We start from the raw sequence: 20640 nt of genomic DNA, 5'->3' as shown, positions 1-20640 counted from the left end.
ATGCCCCCCACCCTCCATCTTTCCAGCCACTTTAATCTAAGAGCAAAACATCTTTAGGCCAGTTTTGAAACAAAGCTTCTAGACACCCAGTGAGACGGGGCGGGGGGAGGGGCAGCTGCCATTAGAAACTACAATTCCCAGAATGCAGTGTTAGTTCCGCCGGATCCTTTGGGTAGCTTGCGTGGCATGCTGGGAGACCACCGCTTCCATCCATTGGATCTCTTTCTCCTTCCCCCTGTTTGCCCTTCCCCCATCCCCACTTCCGCTTCTCGATCTTGGCTCCGCCTCCTCTCGAGAGGCCTAGTGATGGAGCAGTTCTCCGACAGTCTTCCCTCCTTGCATTCTTATTGGTTAGGCCTCGCTGCCCTTCAGGGGGTGGGACGGAGGTCCCGTTTTCTGATTGGTGCCCTGGGTTTGGCGCCAACTAGGAAAGGTGGGCGGGGCAGCAGCGGTACTCTGCTAGCGGCTACTGCGAAACACCCGAGCAGCTGGGGCAGGAGGTCTGCTGGACACTGGTGCGCTCCCACTCCCCGCTCTCTGCCGCCACCGTATCTGGGCTGATTGAGTTGAAAGAAGACGGCTCAGGCTTGCGTCCCCAGCTTGACGTTATCAACCTGCCCCCCTCCACCCCGTCCTTCCTTTCCACCCCTGCGCCCGCCCCGTTTTGTTTGGGTTTAATCCTCAGGTTGGCGGAGCCTGCCCGCGCGGCCCTGGAACCCCTTGCGTGTGGGCATCGTTCGTTCGCTGCCTGAGGGAACCGCCCGCCCCGCTTCTCCGTGGCGCCCGCGTCCCTGAACCTCGGGGTCGTGTTTGTGTTTGACCCGCGGGTGACCAGGTCCGCGCGCCGCGCCGCGCTCCGGGAGGCGGTGGGGGGCAGCGCTGCGCGGGACGAGGCGGGCGGGCGGGCGACCCACCTGGAGGCGAGGGAGAGAACGAGAGGCGGCGCCGCCGCCGCTGCTCCGGATGGACCTGGGCCCGGAGCACCCGCACCGCCGTCGCCTCCACTTCGCCTGCAGTTCGCCGCCCGCCGTCGTCAAGGCCCTGTTCCCGGCTGGCCCCGGGGGGCTTTCCCCGGTCACCAACCTCGCAGTCACCATGGACCAGCTTCGGGGTCTGGGCAGGTGAGAGGGAGAGTGGGGCGGCCTTGGGCTTTTCCTCCCGGGACCTTCCCCGCAGCTCAGGGGGCGCCCCTGCCCCGAGCCTAGGGAAACCTCCCTTCTGTCGGCCCGCTCCATGTGCCTGGATCCCCTCTCCCAAGGCCAAGTTACCTTAGCCCCCCCCCCCAAGTTCACTCTGGTTTTGTTCTTGCCCCTTGTCCCATGTGCACCCCCTCCAGCCCACCTCCCCGAACCTGTCCCCCCTTTCCTTCCTGCTCTGTACCCCAACATTCTCTCCCAGCTTCCATCGGCCCTCCCCTCCCACCCCTAGTACACCCAGGGTCCCTCTTTCTCTCCATGCACCCCTCACCCCATCACCATGTGTCCTCTGTTGAAGCCTATGGGTTGAGGCCCCTGGGATAGTGCCAAGAGTTCAGTTTTAGAATCACAGGCCGATTTTTCAGTTCTGATTCAGCTCCTCAGTAGCTCTGTGACCTTGGGCAAGTCACTGCCCTTTTTGAGCCTCATTTTTCTCATCTGTAAAATGAGAGGATTGGACTGGATGATCTCCCAGGATTCCTTTTAGTTCCAAATCTGTGATCCTAATCCATCAGGCCCCCATCCCCCACATACATTCTGTCCCAACACACCTTGCCTCCTTTCCATTGCCAGGTAAATCCTGATCTTCATAACCCCCCCCATATGTTCTCCCTTTTTCTGTACAATGTACTCCACCTGCACAAGCACACCCTGACATCCTTTCTTATTTTCAGCCCCCTGTCCATTACTTCCACATTCCTTTCTTATTCTTTCTGCCATCATATGCACCATACTTCAGACTATACAGTCCCCCAACAATATACATTCTTCTCCAATCTCCTCCATCCTGTTCCCCATTTCTTCCATTTCCCCTCTCTTCTTCATTCAGCCCACTGCTGTCCCCAAGTACATACCATCTAAACTTTCCTTCTCATTCTCCCATCACCAACTGTGCCTGGGTCTTATTCTCACCACTTCCTACTCAGGTCATGTTCCATTCTCACTGTCTCCCTCACACCTATTCATTTCTACCAGGTCTAGTTTTCTCCCCAACTTTCCCATATTCTGAAATCCTTGAATCTCCTGCCTTCCTACTCACTCACTCTACAACCCTTGAACAGGATCTCCAGTGGGAATAGCTCTTCCAATGTAAGCATTCCATTTCCTTTTCTTTTTTTAGGCATATGGTGAGTTGGCCTGTGAATTAACCACAATTCCTTAGCATGTGGCCCAGGGTCGGTCCCCTTGCCTCCATTTTACTATGGGCCTGAGTGGCCCCCTTCCCTCACACAGTGCTTTAGTAGGTCTGAGGAATGTTTTGGAGGAGGGCTAAATTGAAGGCTTTTCTTGCAACCTGGTCTCTTACTAATTATGTGCATCCTCTTGTTTTCCTTGCCTTTTGACTCCTATCAATTTCTGGAATGCTGTTTTCCCATTGTAACCTTGTTCTAAATTCCCCCAAATAAACATAAAACTCCACAAGAGTAAGGAGGTATTCTCCTTGGAGGTGGAGGGTCCAGGGAACCTTGGGTGGTATTCTTAAGAGCTCTGAATTCCACTGGGCCTTAGGTGCTATACTGGGGACTTATTGGCCAACCCCTACTCATTCTGTTAAGGAATTGTGATTGGCAGGAGGGTGGCCCTTGTAGGACATCAGGTGGGGCCAAAAAAGGCTTTAAATAGTTTGATATTTTGCCTCTGTCTCACTGATAACCCACAGTCCATGAAGAAGAGGAGTTTTGCTTGTTGCCAGATTCCAAAACTTCATATAAAGAATTGTATGGTTTTGTTTACAGTGAATGTGAGCATCAGCTGGAAATGAAGAACAGCAGCAGCCTCCAGCGGACAAGCTCCTCAGAGTCTACAGATTCAGGTGTCCTTTTGTTTTGACTCAACAAATATTTGTTATATGTGCCCATTGTGCTGGGGTAGGCCTTGTGAAGGACAGATGACGTAACAAGCCCCTCTCCTTTTCAAGAAGCTTCTAGTTTAATAGAGGAGGTATGACATGTACATAAATAATTGAAGGGTAAGGCAGTATGTGATAAGTACCATAGAGATAGTATAATATGAATTATTACTTATGTGAAGTATAATAATGGATATATTACTGAAATACCAAGGGGGAGGGATTTGTTCCTGCAGAGAAGATTGGGGGTTATAAAAGCAGTATCTGAGAACAGGTTAATTTTCAGTAGGAAGAAATAGAGATTGGAGCAGAGTGGCCTTCTAGACAAAGAATGAATGGGGTGATCAAAGGCTTGTTGAATGTTCAGGGAAGGTAGGAGAGGACAAGATATGTCCAAGGAAGAGTAAATGGCCCATTTGGATGAAGTAGGGGAATATATAGAAGAGTACTTGGAGAAAAGGTTAATTCCTTTCAAATTACCAGCGTGTGTGGTTTTCTTGGTTATCTTCCCACTTGGAAGGGGAATGGGAAGTGAGAAGTGGTTTGAGGGTAGGTGTTGGTTTTAGACTATGCCTATTCCATTGTGACTGAATGGCCAGAAAATAAAAGTTGGCTGGGAGGTGGTGAGTCTAGGCTACTTCAAGGTTGGCATGTAAACTAGATTAAAACTTCTGCCTTTGGGGAGCAGGAATTTCTTGTTGGTTTCCTTTTTTTAGACATGAAGTCAGGACCCTACCAAATCTCTTCACAGTGGCTCTAATTAGTGTTTGTTTCTGCTACCCATGGATAAATTGATCTGAATTAAAGACTTGTGCTGTTTGACCAGATGTAGTCTACTTGCAGCAGCGCTGACTTAGTACTTGCCATCTGGGAGGGAGATGACGTGGATATTAACCATAAACCAGATAATCCATTCCTAAATAATCAGAAGATGGCTTTAACAATTCGCCTAGCCTACAATTTTTCCCTTAAGTCTCGTTTCACTGATGGTAACTCCAGAGCAGAGGAAAGCATTATGTCTCCTTCAGAGGCAGCTAGGTGATGAAGTGATAGAGCTCTGGACCTGGGGTCAGGAAGACCTGAATTCAAGTCTTGCCTCAGGTACTTGCTAGTGAGCAAGTCACTTAATCTCTGTCTGCCTCAGTGTCTTTATCTGTAAAATGGAGGTGATAATAATAGCATTTACCTCCCAGGGTTGTGAGATAACATGTACAGTGCTTTGCAAACTTGCCCTGTAGAAATGCTAGCTATTAGAATAGATGCAAAGTGCTGCCACATGCCCTAAAGAGATGTTCAGAGTTAATAATAGAAGGAATTAAGGTATTGTAATAATGACTTATAGAACAGCTGAATCACAGTGGCCATGTGGTAAAGACTTTTTTCCCTATCCCAACAGGTTTTTGTCTGGATTCTCCTGGGCCCCTGGATAGAAAAGAAAAGTATGTATTTGCTTCTTTTAATTTTTTTTGAAATATCAAATGGGAATGTTATTAGGACCCTGACTGGCTAGGGACATGGACTAAGATCTCCCACATCAGTGCTGTTGCTGTAGTACTCTTGTTTTAGATAACACACCAACTTACTTTAGTTTTAAGTGTAAGTGTTCAAATCTGTCATGTTCCTGCCCCATCACATAATTCTTGCCTTAAGGCAGGAGTTCAAAACCTGGGATCCATGAATTTTAGAAATATCTGGTTAAACTATTTCAGTATAATTGATTACCTTTGAAATCCTATGTCATTTATTTTATGCATGTCAAAACATTTTGAAAGAGAGTTCATAATCTTCACCAGTTTGCAGAAGTAGTCTGTAACACATAAGGTTTAAAACCCCAGCCTTATGGGAGTGTGTTTAAGAGAATATTTTGTGTGAGCCCAGCACTTTCCCTAGAAGCTTAAGGTATTTTGGGTTGGGTGAATTTGGGAAAATGGTGTTCTCTTTCCTTAGACATTTAGGTAAGTGGGTTTGCCTAAAAGGAAAGAATAGGTTGCCAATCAATGTTGAATTACTTAGCTAACCTGACCATGCCTTCATTTGCTCTGTTCTTATTGCAGCCTTGAAAAACCCATGAGGAGAATAAACTCCCTGCCAGTAAGTTCTTTTCCTTTTCTTCAGTATTACTGACTCTGGGCTTAAATCTTGTTGTGTCCACCAAGAAGATTTTGTTGGGAAAGAAGTGACAGTAAGTGTTACAAATTTCACTGCAAATAAGTGCTTGCAGATGGTAAATCAAGCTCCCATAAAGAGAAATAGGAACCTCTCATCTAAGAAATCTTCAATAGAGGTAAACCCATAAGTCTTAGCCCTTTTTTACTTCTATCTTTATTCTATTTATTCTATCAAAAAATATTCAGTTTTTATATCAATAAATGTTCTAGCTCAAACCAGAGGTGATTTCTCTTTTCCAATATTATAATACCTTGATTTGTCCAAGTAGACAGCTCTGGGAGGGTTATTACCAAGTATTACCAACTATGTTTTGATAAAAACATGGAGAGAAAGAAATTGATTAATTTTCGTATATATATGTATATTATATATATATTTTCCCCTGATAGCTGCCTAAAGATTATGGGATAACTGCTTAGATTGTTTCTAGTTAGCTATGCTTTTCTTTGAATAGCTGAATTAAATAAGGAGAACTTTACTGAAGTATCCATTACCCAACTGATGTCCAATTTATTCTTGTCACCTTGACAGCAGAAGCTCCTAGGGTGCAGCCCTGCCCTAAAGAGAAGCCATTTTGATTCATTTGACTGTGATATCTTTCAGCTAAGTGACCATGATGATAACAAGGAAAATGTGAGTATGGCTTTAAGTCAGAGATGAAAGCAAAGAGGATTAGTAACTTGTGGGAGACTTAAATTTTTGGCCAAGGCAAAATAATAACAAATTGCCTTGAAGGTAATTGCCAAAACCTCAAGACAATATCCCCTTCACAGAATTGGGGAAAACAAGGTGAATGAACCCAGTTAGAGCTCAGATATAGGAATGGTCATCTTATTTTTTTATTATTATTAATTTATTTGTTTGTTTTTCTTTTTTGGCATTGGCTTCCACAAGATTTTGAGATCCAGATTTCTCCCCATCTCGCCCGTCTCCCCACCCCAAGATGGCATCTATTCTAAATACACCTTCCCCCAATCTGCCCTCCCTTCTATCATTCCTCCCCCACCCCCTTCTCTTATCCCCTTTCCCTTCTATTTTCCTGTAGGGCAGGATAGATTTCTGTACCCCTTTACCCATATATCTTATTTCCCAGTCGCATGTAAAAACAATTTTTAACATTGAGTTCCAAATTCTCTCCCTTTTTCTCCCTTTTCACCCACCTTTGTTGAAAAGGCAAGCAATTTGATATAGGTCGTACATGTTTCGTCATGCAAAACACTTCCATAATAGTCATGTTGTGAAAGACTAACTATATTTCCCTCCATCTTATGAATGGTTGTCTTATAATAGTCCAAGTCCAGAGGTATTTCCCAAAGTTCAAATTCCCTTGACAGCAAGGCCCTCTACCATCTGACCCAATCCTGCCTTTCTAAACCTACTTCCTACATTCCCCAATACATCCACTCTAGATAAGTAGTTCTTATGGTCCTCTGAGCATATATTCCTATCTGGTAATCCCTGATTATTTATCAGTGCAGCTTTTAAGCGAACATTCTTTATGGCCAAGCTGAAATCCTTCATGAATTCCATGAAGCATTACTACGATGGAAACAAAGAGAAAGGACACAACAGGAGCACAGTTATCTCTCTTCCTTTTCTACTCTATGATTCATTTGGAACCTATGTTAATTTTGCCAGAGGTGCTACACTAATCAGTATGTGTTTTGTCCCTCCAGATAAGATTGTTTCTCAGAGGCAGTGTCTCATACCACTTAATTGCCCTGTTTGTTATATGTAGTGAGTATTCTGTTTCCTGGACAGCCTTTGCCAGGGACACCTGGTCTCTGACTCAGGCAGTCTTACCTTGGAGACTTATTTAAGAAGTGTTGTGATTCATCTGCCATGCTCATGCCTAGCAAATGGGCAGTTAGAGAGAAAACTCAGTAACAAAATGTAAAAATAATTTGAGAAGCTTTGCTTCTTCTTTAAAAAGATACTTGGAAACAAGATGAGGCAGTCTTGATAGACCTGATCTCATCACTGTAAATGCTAGGGAACTATGCAAATTCTTTTGTTCATCAGTGATGACACTGATATCTTTTGGTTCCACAAATATCTTTCTTGTAATAAAATCTGAACTTTTAATTTTGAAGTAGTTGTGATATATCTCACCTGACCTATATCTGAATTTATGAGACAAACATGTAAGGTGGTAGGAAGGGTATTAAAATCAGTCATGCTGTCCTGCAGGAGGTCTTTGAGTTTAAGAAGCCAACAAGACCTGTACCCCGTGGCCCTCTTCATGGACTTGGAGAGGTCAAAGATGTCTTCACCCAAAGGCAGAATTCGGCCCCCGCTCAAATGGTATGTCTTCTTTGCTTTGACTTGCCCAAGTTCTATCGGTTATGGGGAAATTCTGGGGCCTTTTCCAGAGAATATGTGTACCCTATAGGTTCTGGGACTATCTTGTGGCTGAAACTCATAACACTACCAGGCAGACCTGACTTGTACGTGGAGGTTTGGTTAGGACGCCAGAGGTAAGGAAAGGGGTCTGCATTTATCCGAGGCCTGCTGCCAGTTCTGGCCAAGACTTCCTCATGAATTAGTTTGTTACAGGATTGTGCCTCTTAGTTGAATGATGGCTCTTTTGATAGTTTTGTGATAAAGGCATCGTTCTCCCCAGAAAATAGTATTCTTGGACGACAAGGACTCTGGCTCATCTGTAGTTTCTTTTGTAAGAGCTCTCCTACCAGTCATTCTGCAGTCAACTATCTGCCTACAAGGTCTGATACTTAAACAAACTGTCAGTAATAGCAACCATGATTATATATCTTGCCCAGCTATTAGTCGGAAGTACTACTAGTTCTAAGATAGTTTCCCAAGTGTTAGCTTAAAGTCCTGGCCCTTGGTACTTTTCCCACTGGTTAGAGTGAGACTCGTTTAGCCACAGGCACCATACTCCCTGGAGCTGGCCCCTTTGGCCATCTGTGCAGTCAAAGGGTTTGGATTCTTCCAGAGCACTAAGCTTTGGACCTAGAACTTGGCATTAACAGGAATCACGTGTTACATAACTATCCTGTTTCTTAGAGACTGTGAAAACAGTTCATGATCTATAGATACTCTCTGATTGATCTACCTGTGAGTAATGGTTCTTTAGTGGTAGCACCTAGAAATATAATGCCTCTGTAATGGTTGTGATAAGAAATGGGTTTAGGTGTCTTAGACTGGGGCTAAAAGTTGGTTCTGAGGTGATTACAGTACCTTTAGAGAGCTAATGTCAACACAAGGCAATTTATAAATAAAATGTGTATTGTAATGAGAAATAGACCTGGCCCAAGAACTAGAATTCTTTATCTCATTTCTGTCAAATTAATAATCTTGAGTTGCCCTTCTCTACTATAGGAATATTTCAGTGGGTCATTTAGACCCAGAACATTCACTTTGGTAGATAGTTCATTGCAAGTAATGCATGGGTGGTAGAGGGGTGTCTTGTTCAATTCCTGCTGAGTTCTGGAGATAAAAAGATAAAAAATTAACATTGACCACATCCTCAAGGTGCTTATACCCTTCTTAGGAATCTATTTCACAATGAACTGTAATGTAAGTTAGAAGTTGATATCCCATAGAAAATGTCAAATAGCAAAGGATAAAAGATTCAGGGAGGAAGAAATCGCTTCTAGCTGGGAGGACCAGGGAAGGCTTCAGAGTACCATCTGAACTGGGCATTGAAGGAAGAGAAGGATTTCAACAGGTAGGGCTTTAGGAATTCACTCTAGGCTGGAGGGATAGATAGGCTTGTATGCATGGAGATGGAAAAGGCTAAGAAAAAACAAGTCATCCACTTTGGCTGGAACCTAGTACATGAAAGGGCGGAATAAGGAGCCAGATTAGGCAATGGGGAACTACCAGTGGTTCTTTCAAGAAAAAGAAAGAACAGAGACTGGAGTCAAGGAGATCAGTGACGAGGTGGTTAAAATAAGATTTGTTGAATGAATAATTTGGGAGGAGAAATAATATGGGCCTAAACTAGGATGGTCACAGAGGTTGATTGACAACCCAGTAGGCAATCAACAAACATCCATTATTGCTATGTGCCAGGTGCTGTTAAACACCAAATGTACAACAGCAGAGTGACACATAATCCCCACTCCCAAGGACCTTACATTCTACTGGAAGAATACAACATGTTTACAGATAAACAAATAGAAGGCATATATAAAATGGAAGTGATTTGGGAAAAGACAGGAATCCAGAAATGTCTCAGAGGAAACAGCAGTTCAAGCTAAGTTTTGAAGGAAGCTGAGGCTTTGAAGAGGTAGAGAGGAGAAGGGAAATCTTTCTAAGCATTGAATGTCTGCAAAGACATGGAGGTGGCAGGTGCAGTGTCACACATAGGTGATAGTAAGTAGGCTGGTTTGTCTGCAATATGGATTATGGGGGAGGGGAATATGTAATCAGCCTTGAAAAGGGGGCTGAAGCAAGATGGTAAAAGGCTTCAAATGCCAAACGAGGAGTTGGTATTTTATTCTAAAACATTTGGGAATGTGATCAGATGTGGTTTAGGAATATAAATTTGGTGGCCATGTAAAGAATAGTTTGTAGAGGTGGGAGATTGGTCTAGGCCAGAGTGCCTGAACTAGGGTAGTGGTATGAGTGGAGAGAACAGGTTGTAGGTGAAAAATAATTGAAGTAGCATCAAAAGACCTGACAGCTGGTTTGACATGGGGCTGAATGAGAGTCAAGACTTGAGGCTAACTTCAAAGTTGAAAACCTGGGTGACTGGAAGAATGGTGGTGCTCTTGACAGAAAAAGGGAAAGAAGGAGGGAATTGGGTTTGAGAGGTAGAACAACTAAGACCTGGCAACTCACTGGATGGGGTGGTTTGGGGGGAGAAGTGTCAAGGGTAACACCAGGTCTTGACCAAGTGCCCCTTGATCTATTGAAGGGAATAACATTTGGCCTGATCTATAATTTTTTTCACCAAATCCATGAATTATCTTATAGTTTTCCACCAATGAAAAGGATAACAGTGAACTTGCAAACTACTTCCCTCTCTTCCTGCCACAGTCTCCTCTGACCTCTCTGGCTGATAAGGATGATGGATTCCTGGAAATACTTGATGGAGAGAACCTGAAGGTGCCTTCCTTTCCCTCCACCCCTCTGAGCTTTCCCAAGAGTGCCAGAGCATACTTCTTATTTGGGCCTCTTATGAAAATGAAACCCAATATACCAAAGAACATACCAAGGATTTGGGGGCCTACGTGCTTGATATTGCTGGAGAAGCTACTAAAGAATGCTTGATGAATCAGGTTTCATGGCAAAAACTTGCTTAAACAATAGGAGAACAATCATTTTTAAAACTTTGTGATGTTAACTATAATTGCCATAGCAATTCGGAAAAGGACAGTCCTGTGGTGAAAATGGGGTATGAGCTAGCTTTATTTTGAAGACTGAGTAGTATATAGATAGCCATTAGAATGGAAGGAAAACATACTACATAGAAATGGAATAAAAGAGTATATATGGTATGATTGGGGACAGCAGGAGTTTGGACAGGAGCAGAGACATGTTCTGGTAGGATGGCATTATATTATAAAGGACTTTGAGATAAAGCGAGATAGAAGATAAAAAACTGAGTTGTGTTAACTTTAGCTTTGTGCATTGAAGAAAACCTTAATCAGCTCACGTTTCCTTACTTTTGTTTGAGGTATTTCTTTGACCCTAGCTAAGGTAATAGAGGCAGGGCATTTATGTATCAAATATCACCTATCCCCAACAAGACTCCACTAGGCCTGAGTTAAAAGGATGGATCACAGTGCTGAAGACCAAAACTATAGTGTAGTTATTTTTAGAGGCTTCTTGAAGTGAGAACATAATTAAGAATAGATTGTTTGCTTGCTTGTCTCTAGAATGGTACTAATGAAATTACTGACCTCTATCTACCAAGTTAACTGTTACAAAATGTAGCAGTTGACCCCTGCAGTGCACCCCACCTCAAAAGTAGATATGCCTGGGGCAGCTAGGTGGCGCAGTGAATAGAGTACTGGCCCTGAAGTCAGGAGGACCTGAGTCCAAATCTGACCTCAGACCAACACTTGACACTTGCTAGCTGTTGTGACCCTGGGCAAGTCGCCTAACCCTAATTGCCTTTTTAAAAAAAAAAGTAGATATGCCTTAGAGAGGCATGTTTCCTCCTTCAGACCCATTGTCTTAAAATCACACCTAAGCTGTTCAAACCATTTACAATCACTCTTATTTTTTTTTAAATACATCTTCTCATTTAGAATGATGATGAAACGTCATCATGCATGTCAAGCCTTTGGACAGCTCCTCTCGTGATGAGAAGAACAGCAAACCAAGTAAGTCATAGTATTATTGACCGAAATTCTTGAAGAACTCAGAACTAAGGGTCTGTGGCCATGCTAAACAGATGGTTCCTGGCATTTTACCATCATTCAAATGGAGCTAGATCATAGCCTTGAGTCGTTGAATCTGTCAGACTCGTGATTATCTTTACTGTGTTGGCCATTTGCAGCGCCTCAGTTCAGTGCTTCAGACATAATAATAGGCTTCTTCTGTTGGATTTAATTTATTACATTTCTTTCTGGTCTTTGAAACAAGCATAAAGCACAATAACCCTGACAATGTAGAAGCATGACAGATGCTGCCAGAGTATGAATAAGGTATTTTAGTTTTGGTGCCTGATGTTATTACAAGTTCCTACTGGTTAATTCTGTCCTTTTTTTCTGGTTGGCCACCATTTGACCACAACCTGGTGCAATTAATCTGGGAAAAATTGTAAAAATTGGTTCTTAAACAGAGTTTGAGAGGAGAACAACCAAGGAACCAGGCCTACTTCTGGGTCATTAGAATCAAGGGCAGTTAGGAGAAAGTCATTTCTTGCTCCATAGACCAGCCTGCATGATAGCTTCTCGGGTGAGGGTGGGGGGGTTCAGCAAGATAGAGCCCTGGAAGCTAATCCATTACACATTGAGATACCAACTACTTTTCATTCATTCCTCTGACCCTTGCTTGGGCATAATGTATAAATTGACATGTCATTCTCAGGGCAAACGGTGTAAGCTATTTGAATCCTCATCTGCACCCAGCGCCATGACCCGTCCTATGTTGAAGAGATTGGAACGTTCTCCTGAAGATTCCCCACCAGAAAACACAAAAAAGAGGAAAAGCACAGTAGGGGAACCTACTGAAGAAGCAATGATACTCAATGAGGTTTGTTTGATTGTTGTATTGATAGAGGACTATATTATATGTGTGTGTAGGACTCTGGGCCTTTCTGTTGCTACCTTACTCCTACAGCATTTCTATTCTATTATTTTATGCCCTCATAACTTAATTTATGAGGCCTTTTGATTTCCACATAGTTCCTTGACTATTGTCAGTCCTACAAATAGCATACCTAACTTTATTTTATTTTATTTTATTTTTTAAAGAAAACCTTGTAGGAACTAGAAGGTGAAGTGATGGCAAAACAACAAAGTTCTGCCATGGCCCAGCTTATCCCATCAACGTCCATAGAATTCTTCTTTTCCAGTGAATGATACTGAGTGTTATGACTCAGCTATCATGAAAGTTCTATGAATATCTTAGTGCATGTGTGACCTTTCTGTCTTCAATCTTCTAGCAGGTGGGATGTGTGAATCAGAGAGTATGTGAGTTTTAGTCACTTATTAGTGTAACTCCAGAGTGCTTTCCAGGATAGTTGGAATTGGTAAATAGCTGGTAAATGAATGCGAAAATATTTATTAATTGTTAACTATGTACAAGAGTCTCTTTTAACAGTCGTTGAATACTAATGAGCAAATCCTTAGTTGCAGATTGTTAGAAAAAAAGGATTAAAAAAACTGTGGTGTTTTTTTTTAATTTATAGTTTAATTGTGTTATGCAAAAAATAAAAAGCTTGTCTTTCAGATTAGAAGTTGTCCACTAATCATTCACATCAAAGACAAATGCTTTCTCTATGTTCTAGGGTTAAGTCAAAAGCCCTAGGTCTCAGGAATCATTCTCCATCTTTGTGTTTTTGATATAGAGCCTGCTACCAGCTATATCCCAGTCACCTTCCACAGAAGAGACTATCAAGAGCATTTTGGACAGTGACCAGAGGGACCTCATTGGTGATTTCTCAAAGGTAAACTCCTTGGGATCAAAAGCCCTTCATTCATGAATTCAGGGTGGTATTGGAAAATGCAGCCCACTTAAGTTTGTGTGTGCCAAAGAGGAATTTTTGGACTTAGAATAACATTGATGAATCTTAAAGAATGGACAGGGTAGCAGTTTTCCAGATTTTGTTGATGTCTTGGAGAGGTTCAAGTGAGAGTGGAAGAAAAGCATTCAGGGCAGAGCTGTGCCTGGAGTCAGGAAGACCTGTTCAAATCCTGCCTCAGACATTTACTAGCTGTGTGACCCTGGGTAAGTCACTTGTTTGCCTCAGTTTCCTCATCTGTAGAATAAAGATGATAAAAATAACCTCTGCATTTTAGGGTTGTTGTGAGGCTCGAGTGATATATAACTTGTAAAGCATTTGGCACAGTGCCTGACACATAGTAGACACTCTAAATGCTGATTCCCTTCCCATTAAATCGAGGTCACTGTTAGTGAGCCTAATCCATTTTAGCATTCTAGTCGTCCCTTACAGCAAGACTGCCGTTTTAGAAGACTTAACAGGGAGTCCTAACAGGAAGTGACACTACAAGCATTTCTGGGGGGGGGTGATACCAATGACTAGATCTGCTCCCCGTTAGAAATTAAACATACATATATGTAACAGGTTTTTTGCTTTTCTTGCTTTCTCACTGGGTGGGGCAGAAGTAGGAGGAAGATAACTTGGACCTGAAAATAAAATAACATTGAATTTTTTAAAAAGAAAAGAAATTGCCGTGGTTTTCCCACCCCTACCAAAAGTAAAAATGTCCTTGTGAGAGAGGCAGTGCAGAAAGGTAGAAAGAGCATTAAACTTGGAGCCAGAGGACCTGAGTTCAAATGCTGGCTCTGCAAAGTGAGAGAGTTGGTCTAGAGGATGTGTGAGGCACCTTTTAGCCCTATCTTGAGGAGTTCTTCAATTGGGGCCCAGAACTTGGTATGTGAGAACTATATTTCAATAGTAGTTTGCTTTTTGATCCTCTATGTATTTTATTTTCTGCATTTAAAAACATTCCATAGGCTTCACCAGACTTTAAAGGTTAAGAACCTCTGATGTAAAGTCAATTGTAACAGTGTCTATACAGCCTTATAGGGTAACAGAAATAGGTAATTTCTGGGTTTATAGGTAAGCTTTGACCTCTAACCTACACTAAAAGTAGTGTCTTGTTGAAATAGCTGACCATAGAGTAAGAGCAGGCTTTATGCCCACACATTAACATGAAGGTCCTGCTCATGGACTGGTCTGCTGAGAGCTGGCCTGTAGCAAAGGAAAAACAAGCTGCTTAACTAATCTGCCTTATGACAGCGGCCGAGCTGGAAAGTGGTCACACACGTGTCTGCAGAAGCAGCAGGGCTAATGTTTTGTGTTCCATTTTTGTTTTAGGGTTACCTTTTCCACACGGTTGCTGGGAAGCATGAGGATCTAAAATATATTTCTCCAGAAATAGTAAGTAACTCCCAAGGACTCAATTGTACACAAAGCATTTGAGTCTTTAACTACTAGAAACAGCTAAAATTAAATTTTCTGTTTCTCTCTCCAATCTCTTTCCTCAGATGGCATCTGTGTTGAATGGGAAGTTTGCAAATCTAATTAAAGAGTTTGTCATCATTGATTGCAGATATCCATATGAATACGAAGGAGGCCATATCAGGGTATGAACCAGGGCTGCCATGCAGCAGGGGGTATCTTGGTATACCTTATAGGGAAGGTAGCTGACACCAGTCTAAGTGATTATTAGTTGAACATAAGTTTCCTTGAAAAACTTATCCGTTCCTACTTCAAATATCACATGGGTTCCAGTAACTTATAAATGTCTAGCTCTAACACCAGCCACTCCCTTCATTTCCACATCTCCATCTGCCTTAGATAGATAACACTTTAAATACTCAAACTCAACATATTTAAAAAACAAATTGATCTCTTTCTCCTCCCCAGAAAAGCCCGCCCCTGTATTAATTTACTTATTCCCATTAGGGACACCACAATCATTCTTAACTTTTCTCCTTTCATCCCTTCCTGTTTTTATTCTCTCCATTCTCCATTCCATATCCCATGCTGCTTCCATAGTAATCTTACTAATGTACAGTTCCAAGCATATTAATTACTCTCCTGGTAAAAAAAAAAAAGATTTAGTCTCTACCTATTATCTGCCAAATAAAGTCCTTAGCCTAGCATCCAGGACCCTTCACAGCATTCCCCTTTGCACAGGTTCTGTTGCTGCCAGGTCATGCTACTCACTGTTCCCCAGTATTGTCTAGTCTTCTGCCTCTGCACCTTGGTACATACCCCCACCATAGCTAAGATGTATTCCCTTCTCACTTGCATCTCTGCCTATTAATATCTTTCCTTTTCTTCAGCCCCTTCCTCAGTCATGTTTTCTGTTTACTCTATTGCCCTACCCCAATGTCTTGGGCCACCATTTGATCTCCTCTGTTTGCCTTTTCTCTAGAGATTGCAAGTTCCCTGGGGATAAGAGAACTGTGTCGTTTTTATATATGTATTTCCTAGTACCTAGAAAATTGCGCTGCAGATTGTATGTGCTTAAGAAATGTTCCACTGAATTTCCTATTCTTGCTGGCTTGTGATTTTTATATCCTTTAGTGCATTCTGAGCCATTTTGCCCAGTCTTATTAGGTCAGTTGGCAGTATAAGTGGGGGCAGCTGTGGTTTGGAAATTGGTGAAATCCGCTGAGTGGAAGAAGGAGATACTTGGCAAGTTATGCCTCCAAAAGGCTTTTGCTTCTAGTCTGACCAGGAAATGGAGTCATAGGGATCCTTAGCAGCTCCTTCTTTGGCTTCATGAGTTTGTTGACTTCTTTCTAGGGTGCAGTGAACTTACACATGGAAGAAGAGGTAGAAGCCTTCTTGCTAAAGAAACCCATCAGGCCAACAGATGGCAAACGTGTCATTGTTGTTTTCCACTGCGAATTTTCTTCAGAGCGAGGCCCCCGAATGTAAGTAACTAGGCACTGTCTCTCGGGCACAAAATGAAGATTTTTTTTCTTCATAGACTGAACTTTTAAGAATGTTGCTGGCTTTGTTTATTTAAAGAAGTGACATTTATAAACAGTTAAGGCTCTCCATAATTGGAACAGGCTGCCTAGAGAAATGGTAGATGGAATTCTTTTTCAGTATTAGATTGTACTAGGGCCCCTATGGGATTATGTCATTTTATCTGTAGAACTAGAGCTTGCTCAAAGTTAAGCAGAGAATTCCTAGAAGATAGCCATTTCCACATTTGAGGCCCTTATTCCTTATATGTATATATAATGCTATGTATAATATTGTATGTTATATCATTATTCTTGAGGTCTTATTCCCAACACTTTCCACATCCACACTTTTGGTACTTCATTTAGATATGTAGAGGATGGGTATATTTGAATATCTGGTAAACTGGCACTAACCAACCCTAATTGATATCTCAGATAGCATTTCTTATGAATATCAAAAGCCTACAGAAGGCTTCCCAAAATCCTTGTCTTATTACTTATGCCTTAAAATGTAGGCAGTGCAACTGAAGTTGTCAAGTGAGAGGCACATTTAGGGTCTGAGAGTCATTAGGCGGCACAGCAAATATATTTTTGATATTTTAGGGCCTAAGCAACTTGACAGAGTGGGGGTGGGGAATGACACAGAATGGTCTTTGTTAATTATATTAGTCGGTCATACCGTTTTCCACTACTTCCTAGTGCTAGGATGGATTTTTCAAGTATGGTTCCATTTACATACACACACACACACATACACACACACACACACGCACTTTGAAGCAACTATCAGGCCTTCTGGTGCTAGAGAATGATTGTTGGTTTTCCCCTCTTTTTCCAGGTGCAGATTTGTCAGAGAGCGGGACCGCCTGGATAACGAATACCCCAAGCTCCACTACCCTGAACTTTATGTCTTAAAGGGAGGGTACAAAGACTTCTTTTTAAAGTGCAAGGTAAGGCTGTCCTAAGCAGCACCTGTCAGTGACAGTGTTTCATCCCTCTATGAGGTATAAAGAACTCATTATCTTAGGCTCTCAAGGATATTCCTTTTGAGAGGAAGAGACCTAGCTTATCTCTAACTACGTACAGGCCCAAGACCCCTCAGATTATGAAGTTCTGGGACCAAAGGCGTTAGAAGCAACATCTGTTCACATCCTGTATATCCCAGCCTTGAATCTTGACATGGGGAGGAAGAGATGTGGTGGGGTGTCCCTTTGGGCAAACAGACCCCAGTTCTACAAATACTGCCTCAGTCCCATATCTTGTTGTGTAGAGCGCTGTGCCTAGGTATTGTGAAGAACAATAATTTGTCCCCGTGCATGTGAAGTTGAGTCCAATACTGGGTATGTCCTTTTCTCTCTTGCCAGTCATATTGTGAGCCCCCAAGCTACCGTCCCATGCACCATGAAGATTTTAAGGAAGACCTGAAGAAATTTCGCACCAAGAGCCGGACATGGGCAGGGGAGAAAAGCAAAAGAGAAATGTACAGTCGCCTAAAGAAGCTCTGAGGGTGGGGCTCCTTGGAGAGCAGCCAGAGAACTCCGTTTCCAGAGAAGCCTGAGGAAAGGGGCCAGCTGGATAGGTGTTCCTGGCTACGTCTGCAAGCCCGCTGCTCCACATACTTGCTGACCATCATCACTTTGGTCTCGATTATGAGAGCCTCTGCTTCCTGGCATTATCCTGTTGACTCTCTTGCTGTACCTTTGGAACTTTTTAAGATACTTTGATGGGAAAAGCTTTCCTTTGGCAGAGACCAGGAATGCTGTGGGAGGGTGGGGGGAAAGATGGTTTGCTGCTACCTTAAGTTACCTCGTGGAGCTTACTAGGAACTTATATCGACTCGGATAAAATTGATGGCACTGAGGTTGCCTAAGGCCGGCCCCTAGGAGTCAGATTTGTACCTCAAATGGCTTCTTCCCTAAGTGACTTTGGCTATCTCCCTCCTGTGCAGCTAATCTGTGGCAGTCACAAGGAAATACTGGGTTTGAGGGGTAGGGGTCAAGGGGTGGGAACGAAGGGAATTGTTGCACACAAAGGTGCTACTGACCAAATACCAAAGACAATCTGAGGAGAAAGGATCTCTATTGTGTACAACTCCTATGTGTTAATTTATTCAACCTTGTCAATCACTTTATTTTTTTAACTCCTGGATCATTAGGTCAAAATACTGCCTTTCCAAGTGGAGTATTATTCTAGGAACTGCCTTGGACCCAGAGTCTATTTTTAGTTTCGTTTTTTTGTGTTTTGTTTTGTTTTGTTTTTTTAAAGAAAAGAGAAAATACTAGTTACAGACTGGTTTGGTTAGTGATGAGACAGGAAATGAGAAGATGAAGTAGCTTTCTAAACCCCAGGAGGTCATAAGTAGTCCTGGAGGTTGCTTCAAACCAAGAGTGATATGGAGCTCTGTCATCAAGATGGTAAGTGAGTGTCAGACTTGACTGTAGCCTTGTGCTAAACTCTGTGACTACTGTTGGAGACTCCCAAAGCCACAAGCTTTAGTGACTGTCCCTTCAGCTCTGCTGTCTACATAGAACTGGGTTTTTACCGTTTATCTTAGAGCAGTGGGGCCTATTTGATAGATGCCCCCTGCCCTGCCATTCCTGGACACCTTGCTGGGACAGAAGTTACAATCAAGAAAGCACTTCAGGCAGCCTCAGCTGGGTTGATCCCAGATCAGTGTTAGGACATGTAGCATCCATATTCCGGGGGTGGGTGGGAAGGGGGAGAAAATAAACCTCTCTAAGGTAAGAGTTCTTTAATTTGGGTGTGTTCCACTCTTATTACCTTCATGATACCATTGAAAAGCTTTTCCTTTTGATCTGTTCCAAGGCTGAAGAGTTTTCTGAGCTTCAGGTTGGTGCTTTTTAAAAAGTTTTTTTAACAGTCCCATTTCATGGACCATGAGGTATCAAATCAGTGTTAGAGGAACTGCCTGCAGTTTTGGGGGGAGTAGGGGGGGGACAAAGGCTCTGGGCATTAAGAAGAAGGTTGGGAGTTGGTGTGGAATTGACCATACAGAACATGTTTCTCAGGAGGGAGCCTGGTGGATCCTGAAGGTGAAACTTTCTGGGTTATCATGTTTAAATTTGAGGGGGAGGGGGTGGTAAATTTATCTCCAGTCACCCTCTCATCTAGTCCTATGAAAGTGGGGCCTTAAAGGACCCCTGTGATCGGAGTTAGTGCAGATCTTGACGTGCCAGAAAGAAAACTGTTCTGGTATCTGCTCTTGTGTGTAGTAAATCTTTTAGCTATCCTACACTACAGGTAGCAGTCCTCATACCCATCTCTGGCTCTATTGGGGTACAGCCAGGTTTCCTCAAACACAAATATTGCCTTCGCCTTCCTTCCAAAAAAAGGGAAGTAGGAGTGGAAGGGTAGCATGAGAATCAGTGATGTTGGTGACTGGTTGCTGCTATGTTTTGGGTTTGGGAATTGCATTTAAATGTAGAGCAATCTTGTTGGAAAAAATGTATGATGGGAAGGGGGAGATGTCCCCACACACACACACTCTTTGGCTTGGTCCCCAACCTGGTTTTGTATGGACTGATAATTGCCCAAGTTACAGGAGTGGGAAGGTCAGACTTGGGCTATATCAGCTAAGCCAGCATTAATAGACTCTTGCAGGCTGTGGAAATAAACAACCTATAACCCAAATCTTTCTGCCTCGTTTTTGTTGGGATTGACATGCAATTGATTTGTTACCTTTCTTTGGGGTTCTAGAACTAGTAGCTCGATAAAGTTGAGAGTATCTAAAGAAGGAATTTATGGTACAGTTATCAGATTATTTTTTGCATGTTAGGTCCTAAAAGTAGAATATACAAAAATACTCGAGGATAAAGGAAAAGTCATAGGGGTCCAGCAGGCATTCTTGCTAATTAAAAGGAATCCAAACAAATTCAGTGGAATGTAATAGGAACATTGAAATGTTCTCTGAATGATTCTGTTTAGTTTGTGATCGTATTCCTTTGTCTTCTCAGTGTCACTAGGGATAAATAAGAGGTTTTCTTGTTTTACAGATGAAACAATAGTGATGTAAAAAGGAACTGAGGAAGCAATTGAGTAAATTTAATTTCTTTCCAAAGAGAAAGAGATTGGAGGTATTCAATACCATAGTACTTAGTACACAAGACAATATAGGAACTAAACATATCCCAGGTTCTGAAGGAATTAAAGGCTGAAATTGGAAAAACTGTTAGGAAAAATGCTTAACATGTTGCTAGTAACCACTGTGCTGGAGTTCTAGCTAATTGCAATTACAATGTGCCTCATTCCCTAAATTATGGACTATCTGAGGAGCTTTTAAGTAAGATTCCTGTCCCTATTTAGAGTTTATAG

The 20640-nt window shown here is 42.6% G+C and overlaps 1 protein-coding gene across 3 annotated transcripts; it reads left to right on the top strand.

Annotated features, from left to right (window-relative positions):
- The first annotated feature begins 277 nt into the window (after positions 1-277).
- Positions 278-19959, top strand: CDC25A (cell division cycle 25A). 3 transcript variants are annotated; one of them, XM_020999263.2, is made up of 15 exons: positions 278-1121; positions 2933-3009; positions 4442-4484; positions 5100-5136; positions 5749-5847; positions 7405-7518; positions 10159-10290; positions 11439-11513; positions 12223-12387; positions 13205-13303; positions 14699-14761; positions 14869-14967; positions 16139-16269; positions 17147-17258; positions 17673-19959. In XM_020999263.2, exons 1-15 carry the CDS (start codon positions 964-966, stop codon positions 17811-17813), a joined length of 1545 nt encoding a protein of 514 aa, XP_020854922.1. In that variant the 5' UTR covers positions 278-963; the 3' UTR covers positions 17814-19959. The 3 variants fall into 3 exon arrangements, with proteins under 3 accessions (XP_020854922.1, XP_020854923.1, XP_020854921.1); XM_020999264.2 differs by having other exon boundaries at positions 5746-5847; positions 10222-10290; XM_020999262.2 differs by having other exon boundaries at positions 5746-5847.
- The last annotated feature ends 681 nt before the right edge of the window (positions 19960-20640 follow it).

The sequence above is a fragment of the Phascolarctos cinereus genome, unplaced genomic scaffold, assembly GCF_003287225.1.
Source record: "Phascolarctos cinereus isolate Bilbo 61053 unplaced genomic scaffold, phaCin_HiC Scaffold_4;HRSCAF=312, whole genome shotgun sequence".
In the NCBI taxonomy this organism is placed as follows: Eukaryota; Metazoa; Chordata; class Mammalia; order Diprotodontia; family Phascolarctidae; genus Phascolarctos; species Phascolarctos cinereus.
This window is presented reverse-complemented; position numbering and strand designations above follow the sequence as displayed.

Bases quoted from the DNA above. Each gene is read 5' to 3' on its own strand.
- CDC25A (XM_020999262.2), top strand. From the start codon at position 964: ATGGACCTGGGCCCGGAGCACCCGCACCGCCGTCGCCTCCACTTCGCC. The intron at 1,122-2,932 runs GTGAGAGGGAGA...TTTTGTTTACAG, and splicing joins CAGCTTCGGGGTCTGGGCAG to TGAATGTGAGCATCAGCTGG. The intron at 5,137-5,745 runs GTAAGTTCTTTT...TCACCTTGACAG, and splicing joins GGAGAATAAACTCCCTGCCA to CAGAAGCTCCTAGGGTGCAG.